General features: G+C 35.9%; 1 protein-coding gene across 1 annotated transcript in view; it reads right to left on the bottom strand.

The window, feature by feature from the left end:
* The window catches only part of MUC2 (mucin 2, oligomeric mucus/gel-forming), a 49,448-nt gene that overhangs the window by 23,248 nt on the left and 7,061 nt on the right, over positions 1-19,139 (bottom strand). The window contains exons 8-31 of the mRNA XM_009996435.1: positions 18,398-18,515; positions 17,937-18,075; positions 17,224-17,334; positions 16,647-16,716; positions 15,212-15,349; positions 14,511-14,675; positions 13,810-13,904; positions 12,645-12,775; positions 11,745-11,996; positions 10,756-10,808; positions 10,355-10,467; positions 9,804-9,955; positions 9,200-9,338; positions 8,535-8,645; positions 8,041-8,220; positions 7,550-7,789; positions 6,259-6,415; positions 5,107-5,235; positions 3,212-3,359; positions 2,310-2,353; positions 1,531-1,728; positions 1,112-1,141; positions 292-767; positions 85-230 (exon numbers count right to left, since the gene is read on the bottom strand). Coding sequence (XP_009994737.1) covers positions 85-230; positions 292-767; positions 1,112-1,141; positions 1,531-1,728; positions 2,310-2,353; positions 3,212-3,359; positions 5,107-5,235; positions 6,259-6,415; positions 7,550-7,789; positions 8,041-8,220; positions 8,535-8,645; positions 9,200-9,338; positions 9,804-9,955; positions 10,355-10,467; positions 10,756-10,808; positions 11,745-11,996; positions 12,645-12,775; positions 13,810-13,904; positions 14,511-14,675; positions 15,212-15,349; positions 16,647-16,716; positions 17,224-17,334; positions 17,937-18,075; positions 18,398-18,515 — 3,535 coding nt within the window. The remainder of the gene's footprint in view (positions 1-84; positions 231-291; positions 768-1,111; positions 1,142-1,530; positions 1,729-2,309; positions 2,354-3,211; positions 3,360-5,106; positions 5,236-6,258; positions 6,416-7,549; positions 7,790-8,040; positions 8,221-8,534; positions 8,646-9,199; positions 9,339-9,803; positions 9,956-10,354; positions 10,468-10,755; positions 10,809-11,744; positions 11,997-12,644; positions 12,776-13,809; positions 13,905-14,510; positions 14,676-15,211; positions 15,350-16,646; positions 16,717-17,223; positions 17,335-17,936; positions 18,076-18,397; positions 18,516-19,139) is intronic.

Genomic DNA, 19,139 nt, shown 5'->3' on the forward strand with positions numbered 1-19,139 from the left:
GAAAGAGGAGGAGAATGGGAAGAAATTCTAAACAGCCCCAAACAGGCAGTGCCTAAAATGGTGGTACTTTAAATCAAGGCCTACTCTGATCCTGTAGAATGGGTCCTTCTGGGAACCTTCTCTCCAGCAGAAGGATAGAACTCCAAACCATCATAAGTAAAATTTCCTATCAGCTCAGTGTCTGCTATGGAGATGACATGCCTTCGGCAGACAACAGCCCTTTGTTTCTCCTATGGCAAAGCAAGAGCACAGAGTATTGATCTGCTAAATACCTGATGAGGTTGAAGTTACTGGGGTGGCGACTGGTGGTGTGAATTCGCTTGTGGTGGTTGGAGTGGGCATGGTTGTGGTGGTAATTGCTGGCTTCCTGGTTGTAGTGGTGGTGGGTACTGTTGTGCTCGTTGTGACTGAAGTTGTAATTGGTGTTGAACTCGGTGTATATGGAGGTTCACAAGGAATTTCACGCCACTCACAACAGTTTACCCTGATTTCATAATTATAACAAAGTTGCCACATATTTGGATCTTGCTCCTCATTTTTACAGATTAGTCCATATGTTACATTACACTCTACTTTCTGGCCAAGTTCCTCTAAACTCATGTTTGGTATATCTTTAGCCCTGCATTCAATTTTTTCAGGAGCTTCACATATTTTGTTTCCATGTTCTTTTCTTATTGCATCATAGGTTTCATAGTCACCACCATCTTCTTCAGGTTTACTAACATCAAACCACTCAGTCCAATTACAGATTAATCCAAAGCATGGAGCTGCAAGAAAAGACAGAGATTCAGCATCTGAGCTTCCAAGAACCTTCTGAGAAGGTTAATTTTATATTCTATGTATTCTTTGTATTCTGGAGCAATACATTGCAACTTTTCATTTTCCCAGGAGAAAACAGTTCTAAAACGAGTTCTACAGAAAGCTTCACATCAAAACAAAATAATCCATCTGAAGCCTTTAAAGTTTTTCTTCTGTCTATACTTATCACTTTTTTACAATTAAAAAATACTTGTTCTAAAAATATTTTCCTGTAGTGGCTGCCTTTAATTTACTCTTCCTTTAAGTGTTCCTTTAACATTTTTAATAAATTAGTTTTCTATTTAAAACTTACTTGTAGTTACTGGAGGGCTTGTAGTGGTAACTGAAATAGAAAGAAAAAGAAAGATTACTCTATCATCTGTAAGCCTTAGAAAAAACATAATTGTAGTTTTAAATATCCTAATTATGTTTTTTTAATGGAGATTACTGAGACAATTTCTACTGTCCCAGCAGGATATTGAGATGCTAACATATTTTTCGGTATTAGGAATGCACCCCATAAATTCATAGTTACAATTTCTTCCATGAGAAGCAAATCAAGGTGTTAAAAATCTTTCTTAGTGTACCATGATAAAAATATTCATATGTATTGATCCATCTGTGCAATAGATATCTGTGTCAGCTATAAGCCCACATATTTGCACATTCTGTTTAAAGTATTTTCCTTAAAGAAAATATTTTTTTAGATGCACAGCTCAGTTGAAGGTTTACCTGTGACTGTAAGAGTACTGGTAGGAGAAAAGGTTGAAAGGGTTGTAGGTGAAGCAGATGTTGGACAAAGATAAGTATCTCCAGGAATTATAGAACCATTTTCTGCACAAATATATGTTTTACATATGTCGCCATCCTGTATTTGTGCCACGATGTCACCCACTTCATAACTTGTTCCATTGATGACACAAGGACATCCTGCAAGAAAGAGCCTTACTTTGCAATTTTTCTACTGCCATGTAAGAGACAAAGGCAAAATACGTATAAACAAGTAAGCATTTGAGTGAGTAATGCATGCTCCTTTCAGAGTTCTGCCTGAAACTGAGATCTAGTACATTACGTTAATTTGTCTTTAAAGGAATTTATATTTAAAGTAACATTAAAACACAACTAATAAAGTCCTTAATAAAATGCTTGGTAGAACAGACTTACAAACAAACTTTTAAAATATTCTGAGAGAAATAACAACTGCAATTTACTATCTGATACTTTTCTATAAAACTATATTTTCTGGGAGTGCAAACTCTTGTACTGAAAACCATTAGTCTGGATATGGGACAAAGGGAGAAAGAATAAAACAATATAAGAAAGAATGTGAACAAGAAGTACTAACATCAAGGTTCAACAAAAGGGCTGCCCAGTTTTCTTTGGCCAAAAAACTTATCTAGCATTAGAAAGAATTATTCCAGACCAGTACTAAGTCTGTTGTAGAGACACACATAGCAGATCTATGCACTTTTTTTCTTTTTATTTGTAAAAAAAACCCAAACGTAATTTACCTGGGACTGGTGTACAGTTTATGGATCCTGAGGGTTCACAGACACTAAAAGCAAAATTTGAAAAAATGAAAATGTTGCAGATGTTTTATGGTACTTGTTAGTAGAGCCAAGAGCACAGAAACATAGAAATTTGTTAGTTGTTCTTCATGCATAACCCATGGATTTTTTGGGGGTGTAATATTTTCCAGTATTGCCTGTCATTATTTTGTGGACTCATTATTTCATTTAATCATGCCTTTCATTCTTTCAGTATTTAAATGATGAAGCACTGCTTTGTGTGGCAAAATGCAATTGTGCAATAATAAGAACTGTTTTTTAAAGCAGTGGTCTAAATCAGGGGTTTTTTTGTCACTGTGTAGAGTCATAGATGTCAGTGCTATCATTAGTAAGGCTCTAGGAATGAGCAGTTAGTATTCAACTATCTCAGGGCTGGTGTAGATCATTTTGGATTACAGTGATTTTGAAATCCTAGTTTTAAGTGAGAATGCAGGGCAGAGTAACTAATCATTTCCCAAAAAGGCATAAGAATCAAAAAGTTGTTCTAGCAACACACCTGGGTTTCATGGCATTAAATTATTTATGATACTTTGAAGTGTATATTTAGTGAATTTGCCAATAGACTTATTAGAATGACACTACCAACCTGAAATCTGGATTACTATGGGTACAGAAAGTTATGAATGAAAAATTTAGAAACTATATATAAATTGTAAGTGCAGAATTTTTTGTGCTTAAAGCTCAACTGGGATAAACAGTATTATTCCTCAGATGTGTATAGATAAATGCTAGAATATACCAGTTATTTGGGTGAAGTTGCTTGAGGCCCAGTAAAGTAAATGAGAAGCTCAGCAGACATTTTTTTCCCCTGAATTACTGAAAATGGTTTTGCATTTTTTATATACCATTTTGTACAGTTCTCTTCTGTGGGTATTTCACTCCCAGGGGGAACAGAAGTTCCATTGATGTAACACCAACATTTATCTTCAGTCACACATTCCTTTGTCTCTTCATTATAAATAGGCTTGTCCTCAGGGCATCTGGGGTAGCAACCTGTTGATGACAAGTAGATCAGCATACATACAGGATGAAGAAAAGTATAGAGTTAACTCATGGATAGGATACTTTCTGAAGATAAATTATTCTCACTAAATCAAGTAGAGTAAAAGAAATTGCAGTTTTCTAATTCATATTAATCCTTGGACAGTCTTTCAAAAAGACTTACACAGTTCTCACTGATACTACTGGAATGAGGAGGATTAATTTAGAGTCTAATCATAAAAATTAGGGAAGTTGTTTTTTCCTGGTTCAAAATATTTGAGAAAATCTGAATTTATATTAATTTCTATGGGCAGCTGGTAATTTTAAGACAAATAAACATCCTGATTTTTCTACATATATTGAAATGTGATCACCATATCAATAACACTTTTGTGAAGAATATGGTAGGGGATTCATCAAGGAACGTTTTTCACTACATTTATTAGAACATCAGACCTTGTTTATGTGCCTTTAAGAAACCAAGTACCTCCACACCAAACAGACAATGTATCTGCATTTTTCTGTACCCTTGGCCAGTGACCCAAACCCCACCTGCAGGGGACTGTCTGTCTATTCTCATTGTATTTTTCATGTAAATGCATTTTTAAAAAATTATTATGTCCTACTTCCAAATAAACTCTCATAAAATCTAATTATTAATTACCTAACATCTGCCTTGTATGGTATTGGAGTACAAAATAGCCTATAAACTGAATTACTATGTAATTAACTAGCAGTTAACAGTTGCTTCACACTTTCAGACTGTACTAAAGAAGCAAAAGTGTGTTCTATATTCCCATTGAAGACAAAAAACTAATTTAGAAAGATAACTGGATATATAATAAGCTGCCTTCTAACACTTTCCAAATTTTTCTAATAATCTAAGACAATCTATTTCAAAACACAGAGTTAACTTTTAAAACCTTGGGTTTATATTTTGGCTAGTTTTTTTTTAACTGTTACCAGCAGTGCAAGCACTAAAACAGCCAAGTCCAAGTCTAGGCAGTTCTTTCCAATCCCTAAACTGGACATAATTGTTTCCTGTTCAGACCAAAGAGACTGAGTCCAAAGCTGTAGCTGTTTTCTCCAAATTCATCATGTGATAAAACAGCAGATATTTTTCAAGACATTTGCATTCTTGGATCATTGCAGTCCCCATAATGTGAAAATCCTTTTCTGTTATCAAGCATGAGGACTTTCATCTACTAATATCACATCTCGACACATACTTTGAGGGGTTCAATAGAATTTAAATGCCTTGTGCATCCTCTAAGTGTGATGGAATGCAAAACAATTTGGTTTAGTCACACACCTTGGTCTTAAATGCAAACAAAAGCAACAAAGACCCTCAGTAGCCCACTGACAATGTTTTTAATGTAATAAAAAGAGATCTGATGCATAAAGAACTATAAACCCCCAAGTGCCCGTAACTTGCTTCTTTGTCATATAAAATGTTTTCCTTCTCTTGAAATGTCCTTTAGCATGGGATGCAAAATAACAATGGTGTAATAATCTTGAATGTTTCAAGATATTATCCAAGCAGAGACCTAGTTTCATGGCTGACAGCAATATAACTACCACCCACTGATGTTAATAATTAATTGCATTATAGGAGACATATATATATATATATATAACTGAAGACAAATTCAACATAATAGATTTAGGAACAAAGCTGATTTACTATTTCATATTGTTTAAATGATACTTGCACAAAGTTACATGAAATAGAACATAAAAATGGGAAGGAATTTATTACCTTCTAGGTATGGTACTGAAAAGTTGGTACTGACATTATTAATCATCCTGCAGGTCATGACATTACTGCCACAAGGCTCATAGTGCCAGTCACACTCATTACGAGGGTTGTAGTAGTCACAAAATATCGCTGATGAGAAAAAAAGAGAAGCTGATTAAGAACCCAGTAGCAAGGTCATAGCTGTGATCAGGTCTTAGAAGGTAAAAGATAAATAAATTCAAGACAGCAAGATTTCTCTTGAAGTATAAAACCTGGACTTTCTTTTACTATAATTAAACATAGCATACCTAAAAAGGTGGGGTCAAAACTCTGGGGCCCGAGATTTTCATGTTAAGCAGTCAAGCCACAGAGTGAAAATGTTTGATTCAAATGACAAAAAATTAATAAAATAAAAAACTAAATAAAATAGTGTTGATTTTAAATGTAAATGAATGGTTAATTTCTAGAAATATTTTTCTTCCATAGCTACTAGCAAACTTCTAAAAGCTCTTGTAGATTATGGACAGAGGAAGGAGCTGACTAAAAATTACAATTTCTGCTTCACTGGCTTCTTACACTTAAAAACTGTCACTAGCCTTCATACCAAACCAGAATGATTTTTTTAAATTAAAAAATTTTACATTCCTGCCACTTAGAATCTCAAAATTTAGTTTTGAGCTCTTTTTAGAGCATTAGCACTATTAATGGACACTGCTTAATATACCTAATACTGATTAGGTTCATCTACACAAGAGTATTTCTATATAGTTTTGCTAAAATCAAATTCTGAATAATTTGAAAAATGAGAAAGGAAAATGACAGGAGTTGCAGTTCACCAATTACCAAGCAAAACAGACTTGAAACTTAGACTTAATATATTGAAAAATAAAATATAATAAAGAAAACAGAAAATGAAAAGTGAAAATGAAAAGAGAAAAGAGAAAAAAAGAGAGAAGAGAGAAGGCAGAAAAGGGAAGAGAGAAGGGAGAAGACAGAAAAGAGAAGAGAAGGAAATGGAAAAGAGAGAAACAAAGAGGAAGAGGAAAAGGAATAAGCCAGGCTAAGTAAAAGACAATAGAAACACAGAAACTTACTAACTCTGTTTGTTTATATTCTGAAAAAAACCACCAAAACCTGCATTGCATAGCCTGTGTGTGTTTAGCTGTTACTCACGGCATATATCAGGAGTTCTCCAGAAAACGCAGGCCTGAGCCTTGGTACATTCCTGAGCATATGCAGCAACTGCAGAACAGAAGCACTCACAATCCCCACCACTATCACAAGAACAAGCATCATGAACACAAGCTTCATAGAAAGGAGTTGGATCCACCTGTTGGGAAAAAAAATGTGTTTTCAAACGAGTAAGCTTGAGAGATCTCTTGAGATACGGAAATTGAAGTGGGCAGGAATGAGACTTTCTAAGGATTACCAAATCTCAAACACTATAGGTTTGAAGCTGTGTAATGTCTTATGTATAATAATAGACTTAAAGTAAAGCAACAGCTTCATAATTTGCTATGACAGGAAAAAAAAAATCATTGGCAATGCCCACATTTTCTAACAAGAGTTCCATTTCACTGCTCTCAAAACCAAGCTGGACTGATGCCAAAGATGTTTTATCTTACAGCAAGCTTTGCCAACCAAGTGGTGAGCAATACCATAAAGGCTGCACTTCACAGCAAGTATCAAGCAGAGAATTTTGTGCTTGCCAGTTTTTGAAGTTTATCCCTTTTTTTGCTTGGGACAATAGGATAAACTTAGACTGGATTTTGGCTGCTGAAAAAATCAACATAGAAACATATGAAGTTAGCTAAAATGATGATTCTGTGTGACTTCTATACTGTGAGTTAAGAACAAGTTGTTGTTGATATTACCATACTTCAGGAAAGAAATGACGAGTGATCTATGTCAGCTGCTCTCTGGAAGCTGCAGGCCTGATATGGTGTATGCTATGACAATTCAGAGACACAGTACTAATAGCTAAGCCTGTCTAGATTGTACCATGTCATTAATTTCCAAGAAGATCCCTTCTGTGGGCTGAATAACTATTACAAGGAAGGGCAACCACCTCTCAAATATAGTATGAATTTTCTGTCAGAAGACAGGTCTGATGATTGCAAGGCCTTTCAGAAGTTATAGCATTGACAGTCTCTCAACAAGAGATGGTGCAACTGCAGTACACACAGACTTATTAAGGATGCATTTATCAAGCTAACTTACACACCACTAACAGCATACTATGGGCTTGTACAGTGGGGACTGGCACAACTATTGGCAGATTCCTACTCTCACAGATACTCATGCTACTTCAACTAAAGCTAGTTGAAATGTGCCAACACCTGTACTGAAGATTCAATTGAAGTTTACTCTATTTAAACATCTCCAGTCAATTCTGATAATCCCTCTGCTTCTGCAGTAACAGAAATGCACTGTGCTGCCCCATCACTTAGTGACCTCTACAAACCTTGGAGTGACAAATGTGAAAGATTTCACTCCGGATGATGCTGCATTCTTTCTCTGCCCAGGACTTCCGATGAGGTTTCATGTCACAGGGCATAATCTCTTGTCTGACATCTGGACACATGGAAGATTGCTTCCAGGAATTTCCAAACTTCAGAGCATTAGTTTCCTGCAGCCCATTTCTTAGTGTAAAGTCATTGTTAGACTTGTCATCAAAGTTGCCACACAGACCACACACTTTGCCCTGGAAAAAGAAAATTAACATATCCACAGCTTTTAAATCTGTAATAGAAGTGAGAAACAGACTCTAGTAAAGTAAGAAGAAAACATTGACATTAGAAGGACAACTGACTTTCCCTGTAAATGAAGCAAGCTAATCACCAATGCACAGACAATTAACAATTAAAAACGGAGTCAGAATAAAAGAACATCTACATTTCCTTATCTCATTTATCTATTCATACTGCTTCTCAGAGAAGTCAGACAGGGCCTTACTTTGTAACTAGGGGACAGCTTGATGAAAACAGTAGTCTTCTTATCCCAGATAAGCATCACACCATTGCTAGCCTCAATAACAAGATAGAGGCCTACTGTCCTGTTCCAATAACGCACATCATCACCAACATCTCGTTGAATTTCTTTATAATCTTTGTTCTCCAATTTCAGTTCAGTTTTCTGAAAGGTAAAAAGATAAACATTAGAACACTAACTTTTATGAACAGAAAAATACTAGATGCTTGTAAGAGTACAGCTCATTCTGAAACCAATAGCTCAAAGTCTGGACTGATTTTCTAAGATGACAGAAAGTAGTAAAGCACCTTTGTCTGAGAGAGGTTTCAGTTCCTAAGAATCCACCCCTTTTCAGATGAATAGGGCCTCTAACATTCACTTTTTATAGAGGCTTTTAGTGATGTGACATTGCTTTTTTCTTTTTTTTTTTTTTTTAATACATGAATATTGATATATACCGACTGAGTATCATTACTCACCCCTAGAAATATTTTAATAGCCTTTGAGCAGGTTACTCCTGTAGTTCCACAAGGAACATTCTCTGTGATAACACTGAACGAGCCACTGGACTTTTTGTCACCACAAAAATCCTATTAAAAAAATGTAAAAAATAGCATAATAAAATTAGGTAGAATATTCAATTTTTATTTAAATCTAATAATAATTGCAGTAATTTTGATCTCCACAATGTATAGATAGATACTGCTGTTTCATATGTAAAATCCTACATACATATATTTTTACAGACACACATATATATATCTACATATTTATAAACATCTAATACACTCTCGTGTGGAAACACCTGGGAAACAGGTGGAACAATAAAACAAAATAAGGAACATATCTTTAGATATACATATCTGTGCTTTGTAAACTTAGGATTTTGATTTATTTCACAACCGATAACAAGCTGTTAGCTCAGTACAAAATAGCCCCGTTGCATACAATTTATGATCACTGTATCAGAAAGAAAGCAAACATTCTCAGCTTGCCTGCACTGAAAATACATACTTTATCTTGGCAGAATATTTAAACACCTCAGGAACAGTGATGGCAGGCAGTAAGAAATGACAAAACCAAGGAAGAAAATAGATGCTCCAAGGGAATCGAACGCCCTTTCAGCCCTCCTGACAAATTTTACCTGAGTAGCCACATATTCACAACTCCCATCAAAGTCATAGAATTTTCCATCAAAGGTTATATAATGGCCACTTCCATATATTGTACAGGTTCCATAGCACACATGTTCAGTGCAGCTCCAAACCCCTTTTTGGCAAGTACTAGAAAAGAGCAGGAAAGTTGAATTTTCAGATGTTACCAAGAGTGTTCTGTTTGGGAAACTGAAGAACAAATCAAGCAGCTATCTGATACAATGTGGTATCATAACATCACAATATCCATTTCAATATTCCAGAGTGTCTTAAGTCTCAGCTTCAATAGTTTAGCTTGTTTTGAAGACTATAAAAGTATTTTAAACTCTGGCCAGTAACATTTTTTCTAGATTTGATACCATTTCTATTTAAAAAAGGAGTGCACTATCCCAGTAGGACATTCCTACTGAAAACAGAGATAGCTATTACTCCAGTATTTTCAGCACAATCTGTATTTCCTCAGATGACAAAAAGTATGCCAGAAAATAAAGGTTTATACTTGCAGCTATAGCAGCCACTGTAGTACATAAGCTTAGACATGACTATTAAATTACCCCTATATATTATAGAAACGAGTACAAAATTACAACTTACCAGGTGTTGCAGTCCACTGTTATCTTCTGTCCAGGAGAATACCACTGGTTGTTATGAATGCATGGGCAGTCCCTCTCCTCAACACAGCCCCCTTTCCCATCATCAAACAGACCTTCAGGACACACACAGCCTGAGACACACTCTGCCTGGAACTAGAGAATATAAGAAGAAGTTGTCAGTTTGTGAAAAAACACTGCATTTTTCTGCCACTTCTTTATAAGCATGCTGGTAAAAACTGCCAGAATTATATTGATTAGTTTTAGAAGATTTTTCTTTCTGGGTTTCTAATGTTCTCCTTCTATGTTTTGATTGCTTAAGAAGTCAAACTGTATTTCACTTGGGAGGTATTACTCAGCTGAAGTTACAGTAAAAAAAGAGAGCAAAACCATAGGGGAAATCACCATGGAATTGGAAACAGAGTAGTATCATGGGCAGAAAAGAAAGTAAGATCAAACCAAAGAAAAAAAACCTGATAGTTACAACAGCATTCTCCACGTTGCACTGTCTATAGCATAAATTAATCATAATATGGTGCAAAATTAAATACATACATGATCAGTTTGAGGAGTATGACAGCTAAGTTGTACAGGTGTTTGCGAAGTCCACGTTGGGGATGCATTGCAGTCAAAGTAGATCTTGTTAGAAGAACATTCTGTTGTTGCACCTGAAAAGTACATTGTTGGTTGAGATGACTCAAGAAAAGGCAAAAAAAAAGTGTGTGAAATGTGGTAGTTACCGAGAGAAACCTCAGCATATGAAAAAATTATCCGTATGAAAAAAAGAGGCTGGGTGAAGACAGAGAAAAAGTGGAAACGCTTAACTGTTTCACAGAAAGAGAAAGAAACAAACATGCAAACCAAATAATTGGAGAGTTGAAGTGGAAGGTGTGGGTTTGGGTTTGGAGGCTGGGTTATAGTTTTTAATTTATTTTACTTTATTGAATGTAACTTACTTTTCATTCTTATTTTCACGGAAGTACACTGCACCTTTGCATTTCGGCAAACACTACAAAAGAAGTGAGGTAGAAATTACAGGATTTATTTATATAAATTTGAGAGTATTTATCTGCTATATCCTGCATAATTTCTACTGATATTTCACAGTGAACTCTACTGAAGCGCAGTCATGAATTTTCACTTAGGGAAAACGTGCAGTCAGATTTTAGGCATAATGCACAGAAAGATTATGCTTTAAGGAATGACAGCTATTATAGTATTCCAGTTTTGTTGCTATGCTATGCTATGCTATGCTATGCTATGCTATGCTATGCTATGCTATGCTATGCTATGCTATGCTATTTCTTCTAGTAACCTTGCTACTATACTTTCTGATTACTCAGGAAACAAAAAATAATAATAATTTAAATCCAAGTCTTCACATGAATACACAATATATTTTCATGCTTATTCAACTATTATGCTACAAATTTGTTGTCTGGTATGTTTCATTTGCCAGATGAAAGAAGGAAGTATTTCACTGTTTGCAGCAGTCAGTTGCCGGAGTTCATGATTAAAAGTACCATAACTGTGACTGTTGCCTTCAAAGGCCTATGCTACAGTAATGATATGGTACAGTTATTACATATCAAGGGGACCTTCCTGCAGAGGAAAACACAAGCAATCTGCCTCTGACATAACATGATAGCTGACCCTTTCTTTCTTTTTACCCCTCTGCTCAACAAAGCTCTATTAACAGTGCCGCTTCAGAGTGATGTGTATCTATGAAGGCCAGTACTCACACCTCTAACCAAAAAAGCTGTACTTCTCAATTATTAATAAATTACATTGCAGCAGGATGATGCTTTGCTCAGTTTGAAGATGGTGTGAAACATAATACAAATGCTTACTAAAGCAAAATAAAAAATCTAAGCAGCTTACATGTAATAAACAAAATTTAAAAGGGCTTTTATCCCCACAAACAAGTAGCCACAATAAAACATACCAACGTTCTCCATCTTTTATTACATATTCTCCTGGTTCCAGGTATGATCCCTTGTAATAACATGGGCATTTAGAGATGGGCACACAGTTATCTTGATTATCCAAGTATGTGTTATACGGGCAGCCACAGCCATCCACAGGAGCAAAGTCTTGCATGCAATGCTTTTCAGCATCAGCAAAAGAACGACAGGTTTGCTGGCACATTGTAAGATTGTAAAGGAAGATTTGATTTCCAGGACAGGCAGACACTTCACTAGCTGGAGGGAGAGAAAACAAACAAACTGATCAATATGGGATGCAGGATGGACAACGTAACCTTCACATTTCTGTTTTTGGTTTTTTTGTGTGTATTATGAAATCGTAAAAATACTCCCTTAGATTTTTTTAAAGCACAAAAACATCCTAAGTCACAAATAATGCTATGCTAACTTCATTTATCAGCTGAAGGTTTCTTTTTAACTGCTACTTATAGTTTCTGCTTTCATACCTGTATTTGTTTCACACACTGAGAGAGAGAGAGCACAATATAATCAACTCCTAGCCTCAACAATATTGTACTGTTGGTGAAAAGCAAGCATAATGACAAAGACATTGATAAGCTAAGACAACATAAAAGCCATGATGGCTGGCATTCCATGAGTCCAAGACAGAAACAATGTTATTATTTAAACTGGGTAAAGCAGGTGAAAGTGAAAAAATATTGCTTTCTACTTATGAATATGTCAGGAACATATGACAGCTGAAGAATATAACACGAACTAGTAAATCTCTTTTTAAGTCCATTAGACATTTTTAAGATACTCCAAGTCCCTTAACATTCAGACTGCTGACAACCAAATTCAGAGAGAACCTACTTAATTCTCCTGGCTATTTAATTCCCCAGAGATTACAGTTCCACTACTTACTGCAAACACTTTTTCTCCAGCCTCCCAGAATAATTCCTTTGAAAGCACAGGCCCTTGAGTAAGATGAGAGGGCAGCACACAAGCATTCTTCACTGTCTTCACAGAGACAGGTGTCATATTTACATTTCTGAAAGAAGAATTAAAAGGTCTGTAAGCCCACAGGAAGCCAATCGACAACTGCAACTCAGTAGCTATGAAATATCCCCTGTCCTTCTTCTGACATCGTTTTTATTAATTCCTGTGATCAAAGACTGAAATTTCTGCTTCATTTCATACACAAGGAAAATACTTAGATCCTTAACCTAAACAAAACCAAGCCTTTTGAACCTTTAAAAAGTAGCCAGTCTCCTAACACCTTTCTTTAAGGATTTTGATACCATTCTTTCTCAGTTACAACGAGAAATGCAGAGACCCATAAAAATAAGGAATCATAATGGCAAAATGGTACCAAGATCTATGAATATCTTAAAAAAATTTTAGCTCAGGCTAAGTTCCAGGTACAAGCAAAGAATCAGGAATTTGTTTTTTGCTCAGGTAAGCCTCACCGCTCAACAGTGATGAGCACAGGGGAAAAAGAAACCATGTTGATTCTGGCATGAAGATTATTTGGTGTTACATTCCAATCAATACACAAAACTTAATAAATATTTATCCTTTTTTTTTTTCTGACTTAACAGAAAGTAAATTATAAGGGTAGACTTGAACTTTTTTGGCACACCTGCACCTCTTGAATCTTCTTTCCATTTGAAATATCCAATCCAATAAAAATGCAGATTAAATACAAATCAAAATTAAACAGAAGAATGAATTTACCCTTTTCTTCAGCAACACTCCCTAAGAATCACAGAATCATCAAGGTTGGAAAAGACCTTTGAGATCATCATGTCCAACCCTACAACCCACAACCACTGAACCAGCTCTTGAAACTCCACATCTACCCATTTTTTTTAACACCTCTGAGGGATAGTGCCTCCACCACCTCTTCATCATTGGAGAGACTTTGTATGCATGTTATGCTATCTCAGTTAATCACTGCAAAAACTTCACCAGCTCTTATGGGCAAGCTACTCAGTAATTCCTCAAATGTTTCAACAAAGATAAATGTCTACAGTAATCTGTTTGAAATAAAGCAGTAGTAAAAACAGTGGAAGACTGCAATACCTTATAGTATTCTGAAGGATCAATGACCGAGTGACATCTTGCAAAAGGACCCTCTGAGTTCTTCAGCAAAGAGCACCAATGTTCAGCATAATTTGCTGAAAAAAAAAAATAAATTAAAAATAAATTAAATTATAAAATTTTATTAAGTACATTCACTTATCTTCCCTGTGTCATGTCTATTTTTGTTGTCACATAAATGCAATGCAATAATACAAATTAGAGAACTGTGTGGACTTTGGAGAGTGGAGAAGCTATATGCAATCACTGTACATACATTTCTAGTTTCTGATTCAGTTATCTAGCAGTAGACACCCAGCCATAAAATTAAAAAATTGTATTTTACTGCTGCACCTTTTTAACGTGTAATCGTGACAATCATTTCCATTTAGGGAACCATAAAGCTAAGTTAAATGTAGGAATAAATAATACTAGGAAATACAAATTGTTTTTGAAGATAATATAAATGAATGATGTTGCTTCCCTATCTTCCAGCTCAGGATTCCTCTACAATTACTCCCTAAAATTTCACTTTAATTTGATGGGAAATCAGTCCTCTTATGTATACATACTTTCAGAAATTAAATATTAATTTGGCAGTCCTCTAGAAAAACTTCAATCACTTACATGCCTATTGCAGTAGTATACAGTAAACTCTGCTCATTCTGGCAGCAGCCAACTATCTGACTTATTAGTGTGCTTACCACTTTCAATGCTGAGACTGCAGGGATCTTCCATGTTTTCTGCCTGGTCTGTACAAGTGGACTGAGCTTTCCATAAATTAGCAAAGGCAGATCCTGTAGCTTCTACCAGCCCACTGGTTGTTTTAAAGTCATCACCTTCCTTTCCATTAAAGTTTCCACAAAGGCCTATTGATAAGAAAGTTAAAATTTTACCCAATTACTGCTTATTCCTATTCTAAAAGGTCAAAGGGAAATGGACAACTGATTGTAAACATTAGAAAGAGAAGTTCATACAGATGATTTTGCACCTCAGTATTATGCATATCATAAGTACTGATGATTTAGGAGCCCTATTTTAAATCTTTAACCTCTTGACAAGAATAGTTTTCATGAAGATACCTCTGCCTCAGGAGATCACCATCCTAACCTGTACTTTTTATGTTTTCTGCACCAAAAGCCTGGTTTTGTGGATAGTTAAAATAAATCTGAATATGAAAGTGAAGAATATTCTAAGAAACATTAATATACTGCAGTGATAGGTCATTTCAATCTGAAATAGTAAAAATACATTTCTAGTTAATTCTTTTTCAGTGTTTTGGGTTCTGCTTTTAGTTTCCTCCCCTTGAATCAATAAGTAGCATGAATTATCACCCATGTAAAAATACATGACTCATCAGCTGTGGAACAGCATGGCTTTTCTTCCTGTTTGAACAGACACTTGCCTTGAAGTTTTCCTTTAATTGATTGATCCACAGTCACAAACAGCTGCATGACTGGAAACAACTGGATCTGCAGCTGAAGCCCAAAAGAAGTTTGTACAACAAAGTAGGAAGAAGATGGCTTGAATACGGAGAAGCTGGCTGAAAAACAGAACATGAACTATGCATTAAACACACACATAGGCTGCCAAAAGAAGCACTTCTTATTAGCATCTAGCATATCACCTGCTACAAAAACTCTGAGATCAGGATCAAATACATCTTTTTTCTTTTTTTTTTTTTCTCTAAAAATCACTGGTAATTACATTCAATGCTGGTCCCCACTAACTTAACTGGTTTATTACCTATAATGACTCAGCCCTGGGATCAGAACCAAATTCAGCTTTTCTGCAATACATCTTCAGTGCTAACTCACTAATGCTGTTCTTTGTCCAGAAGGATACACTTAGAGACAGTATCAAAAGATTTGCTAAAGTCCAAAAAACCCAACACCTACTGCATAACAGATTTCTTATAGCAAATCTATTATCAGATGCTGTATTTATCTATCTGGTCTACTTATTAGTTGGTCTATTTTATTGCCTAGAGCACTTTAGTTTCTCTAAATTTTCAGCCACACACTGCAATTGCTTTTATGCAAGCATTCATTAATCCCATTAATAGTTGACTTTTATGATAAAGAATTACATTCCTGCAAGTAACTTGCCATCTGCAGAGGAGTCAGTAAATAGGAAACAACACATACTGTGCTAGTGTGCTGTTTCTAAAAAGGAGTGATAAAGAGAAGCTCATTCTGTTCAAAAGCTGCTCCCAGAGCTTACAGCTGTTGCTTGATAGTGACCTTCCACCAGAAGTAAGGCCCCTAAATTATGTGACCTGAGTCAACCTCCAAATCCACTGATGAAATAGAACATGCTTATGTATCAAGTGAACTGAGAAGTTGAGTGGGTGCTACACCTCCTTCTTTCCTGCCTTAGTTAATCAGCAAATACAGCACTTACCATCTCCCAGACTTTTCTCCCACCAGAAGAATAAAAGCATGGGGAAGAAGTGGGGTGGGGTAGACCTGCCTGAGCCTCACTATGTGTGATTTCCGCAACATGCCCACACCGTGCAGCCAGACTTTGAAAGTGTTAAATACCCCTCTTTATAGGCAAGTTAAGCTACCTACGTTGAAGTTAAGGCATAACAATTCCTCTTTCCCCAGCTGCATGCTGTATTAAAAAAGTGAAGTGACATTTTTTTTCAATCATCTGCTGTATATTCAGTCTGCCCATGAAATTCTGAGTGGAGACTATTAAATCACATTCATCTCCAGGTTGTTCCAGAATCTGAACAAACTTCATTTGCCTCTTTTCCACTTTTGCCTCTGAAAAAATGCACCTCTACACGAGAAGTCAGGTGTGTGACAAATGACAAACAAGGCTACGTCCCTTACCTGACACATGAGGCACATTCACTGTCATCTCATTCAGTAGCACACTGCCATCTGATCTGAAAACCACCACCTGTACAACAGCAAATAGAATCAATGAAGTTGCAGATACTGAGAGGAAAATGAACTAATTAAAAATAAGTAAATAAGTAAGTAAATAAATATTTAAGAAGAGAACCTTTTGGCACATTTAGACTGTGACTAGAACTTAAAATCTTTGAAAGGGAGAATCTGTCTGAAAACCAAATGTGTCAGCAGACTTGTAGGACACAAGTAAAACTTGGTCTTGCTATTCAGTTTTTCACTTACACCTAGCTACAACATACTATAGCAGTAACAAAATGCAAAGCTTGTTTACATAGGACACCTTGATTTCAGCAAGTAAAAGAAAATACTGGGTCTTCAGGATCTACAGCATGTTCCTCTTTTCTATAAAGGCGCATGCCACAGTTTCAGTGTAAGCCTGTCTGAAGTGCCTTATCTACCCACAATGGCAGCTCCCAAAGAATTAGTTACTGTTTCACAGTAAGGGAAATATATTAATTTTCAACTTCTCTAGCAGAACTCACAAAACACTTACATTCTTTTTGTGATCTACTAGCAGCACAACAGTCTTCAAACAGGTCTGCCTGTGTGTGGAGCCACAGGGAGCCAGCTCTGCCAGGAGAGCATGACTGTCATTTACAGTACCCTACAATAACAGGGAAATGAATGTCCATTAGTCCAATCAGTCTCACAAGATGAATTCCAAAGCAAAAACTGTTATGATAACAATTACTATAGAGCTTAACTATTAACACCAGTATTTCAGCACTGGCATTGAAAGCTAAAACATCTTGCAAACAAATTCAGTAGTACGATTTCTAGTTCAACAAGATCTTTGTTCTCTAGAGGAACAAGCACCAGATATGTTACAGACAGATGAATGGCATAGCTGCCTAGTCCTTTTGCCTTTGACAGTAACAGGCAGAAAAAGCTACTGTAGATCTGGCTGAGAGCTTCTAATCCTGAGAATTGCTGATTTTTGAAGTCTACCTATCCATGCAGCTAGAGGGTCCTTTGTTTTCTTATACTTGATGGATTCCATTGAATAATGACAGCATACCTAGTCTACTATCTGACTAAGTCAATCACCCATTGCAGAAAGTGCCCGACTGCCCAACTGCCCAACTACCCTGAATTTTCGAGTACAACTTTCAGCATTTCTGCTTCCCTCATGCCATAAAAAAGGAATAAACCATCAGTTGGCAGCTGGTACATAGCACAAAAGAAAAGCCCTTCAGTATACAATACCTTGGCCACCACATAGTAGCAGTCTCCATGAAATGTATATTTCTTCCCATCAAAGGTTGTAATATGGGAACCTCCTTCCACTGAACATGTGCCTGGACAGGGTAAATCTTTGCATGTCCATTTGCCTGAATCACAGGTGCTGTAAGCACACAAATAATAAAAAAATTATTATAGACATTACCAGAGCTGAGAGCACTGTAATAATCTGCATACCTAGCAAGCAGCAAGATAACCTCAGGTGTTTTAAAACTGTATCTTTGACCTTTTCCTTAGGATTTTCCCTCTGCCATATGCCATGGATACAAGAATATTTTTCAGAAAATTGGCTGTATAGACATGCAACATAAATGTTAAGTTTAGAAGGTTTTTGGAAATTCTCCTAGGACTAAGCAGACAATTGAAAAATGCAGACTCATCTACCATAATTCAAAGAAAGATACATAAACAACCATGACCCTTACCATTCTTCACATTCATTGGTAATCCTTTCTCCAGGTGAATACTCCTTTCCATGGAGTTTGCAGTGGCACTGGCTAACAGGTATGCAGCCTTTTTCAGTAATATCATCGTACACAGTTCCTGCAAAGCACATCAGAAAACTATTTCATCTTATTCTGAAATAACCAGTTTCCACAGGGGGCAAACTCTCAGAGAAGGTATGCCCTCACTTTGACACAGAAAGCAGATGCTGAGATTATCAAAACTGTGAAGAATTCTGTTTCTACTTTTTGTAGTATAAGATACATGAAAAACACTTTTATCCAGCTTTGAAAAGCTAAGTCTATCCATATATATAACTACATATGAAAAGATTAATATAAGTATACAAGAACAATTTCAGAATTTTCAGTCCTCCTGGCATATTCTGCAGACTACCATTGTAATCTTTTGTCCTAAGTTTGTCAGTGAGTCGAACAATTTCACTCACTATCCTCTATTATAACTCTCTTGGAAAATTATGTCTCAGAACTATTCAACCTATAAATTATGATTTTCTATGTATTACCAGAGGTCTAAAGACTCAGTTGGACTAGGTGACCTTTAAAGGCCCCTTCTAACCTGAATCATTCTATGCAGTCTATTTATTGAGAATCACAAAGTAGATTTATTATCTACCATTGTGTTAAAATGATTTAAATATTAAACAATTGATTAATTAATAAGTTATTACCCTATTTTTTAAAAACACTATAATTATTTTCT

This window comes from Chaetura pelagica, unplaced genomic scaffold (assembly GCF_000747805.2).
Source record: "Chaetura pelagica isolate M959 unplaced genomic scaffold, ChaPel_1.0 scaffold74, whole genome shotgun sequence".
NCBI classification, from domain to species: domain Eukaryota; kingdom Metazoa; phylum Chordata; class Aves; order Apodiformes; family Apodidae; genus Chaetura; species Chaetura pelagica.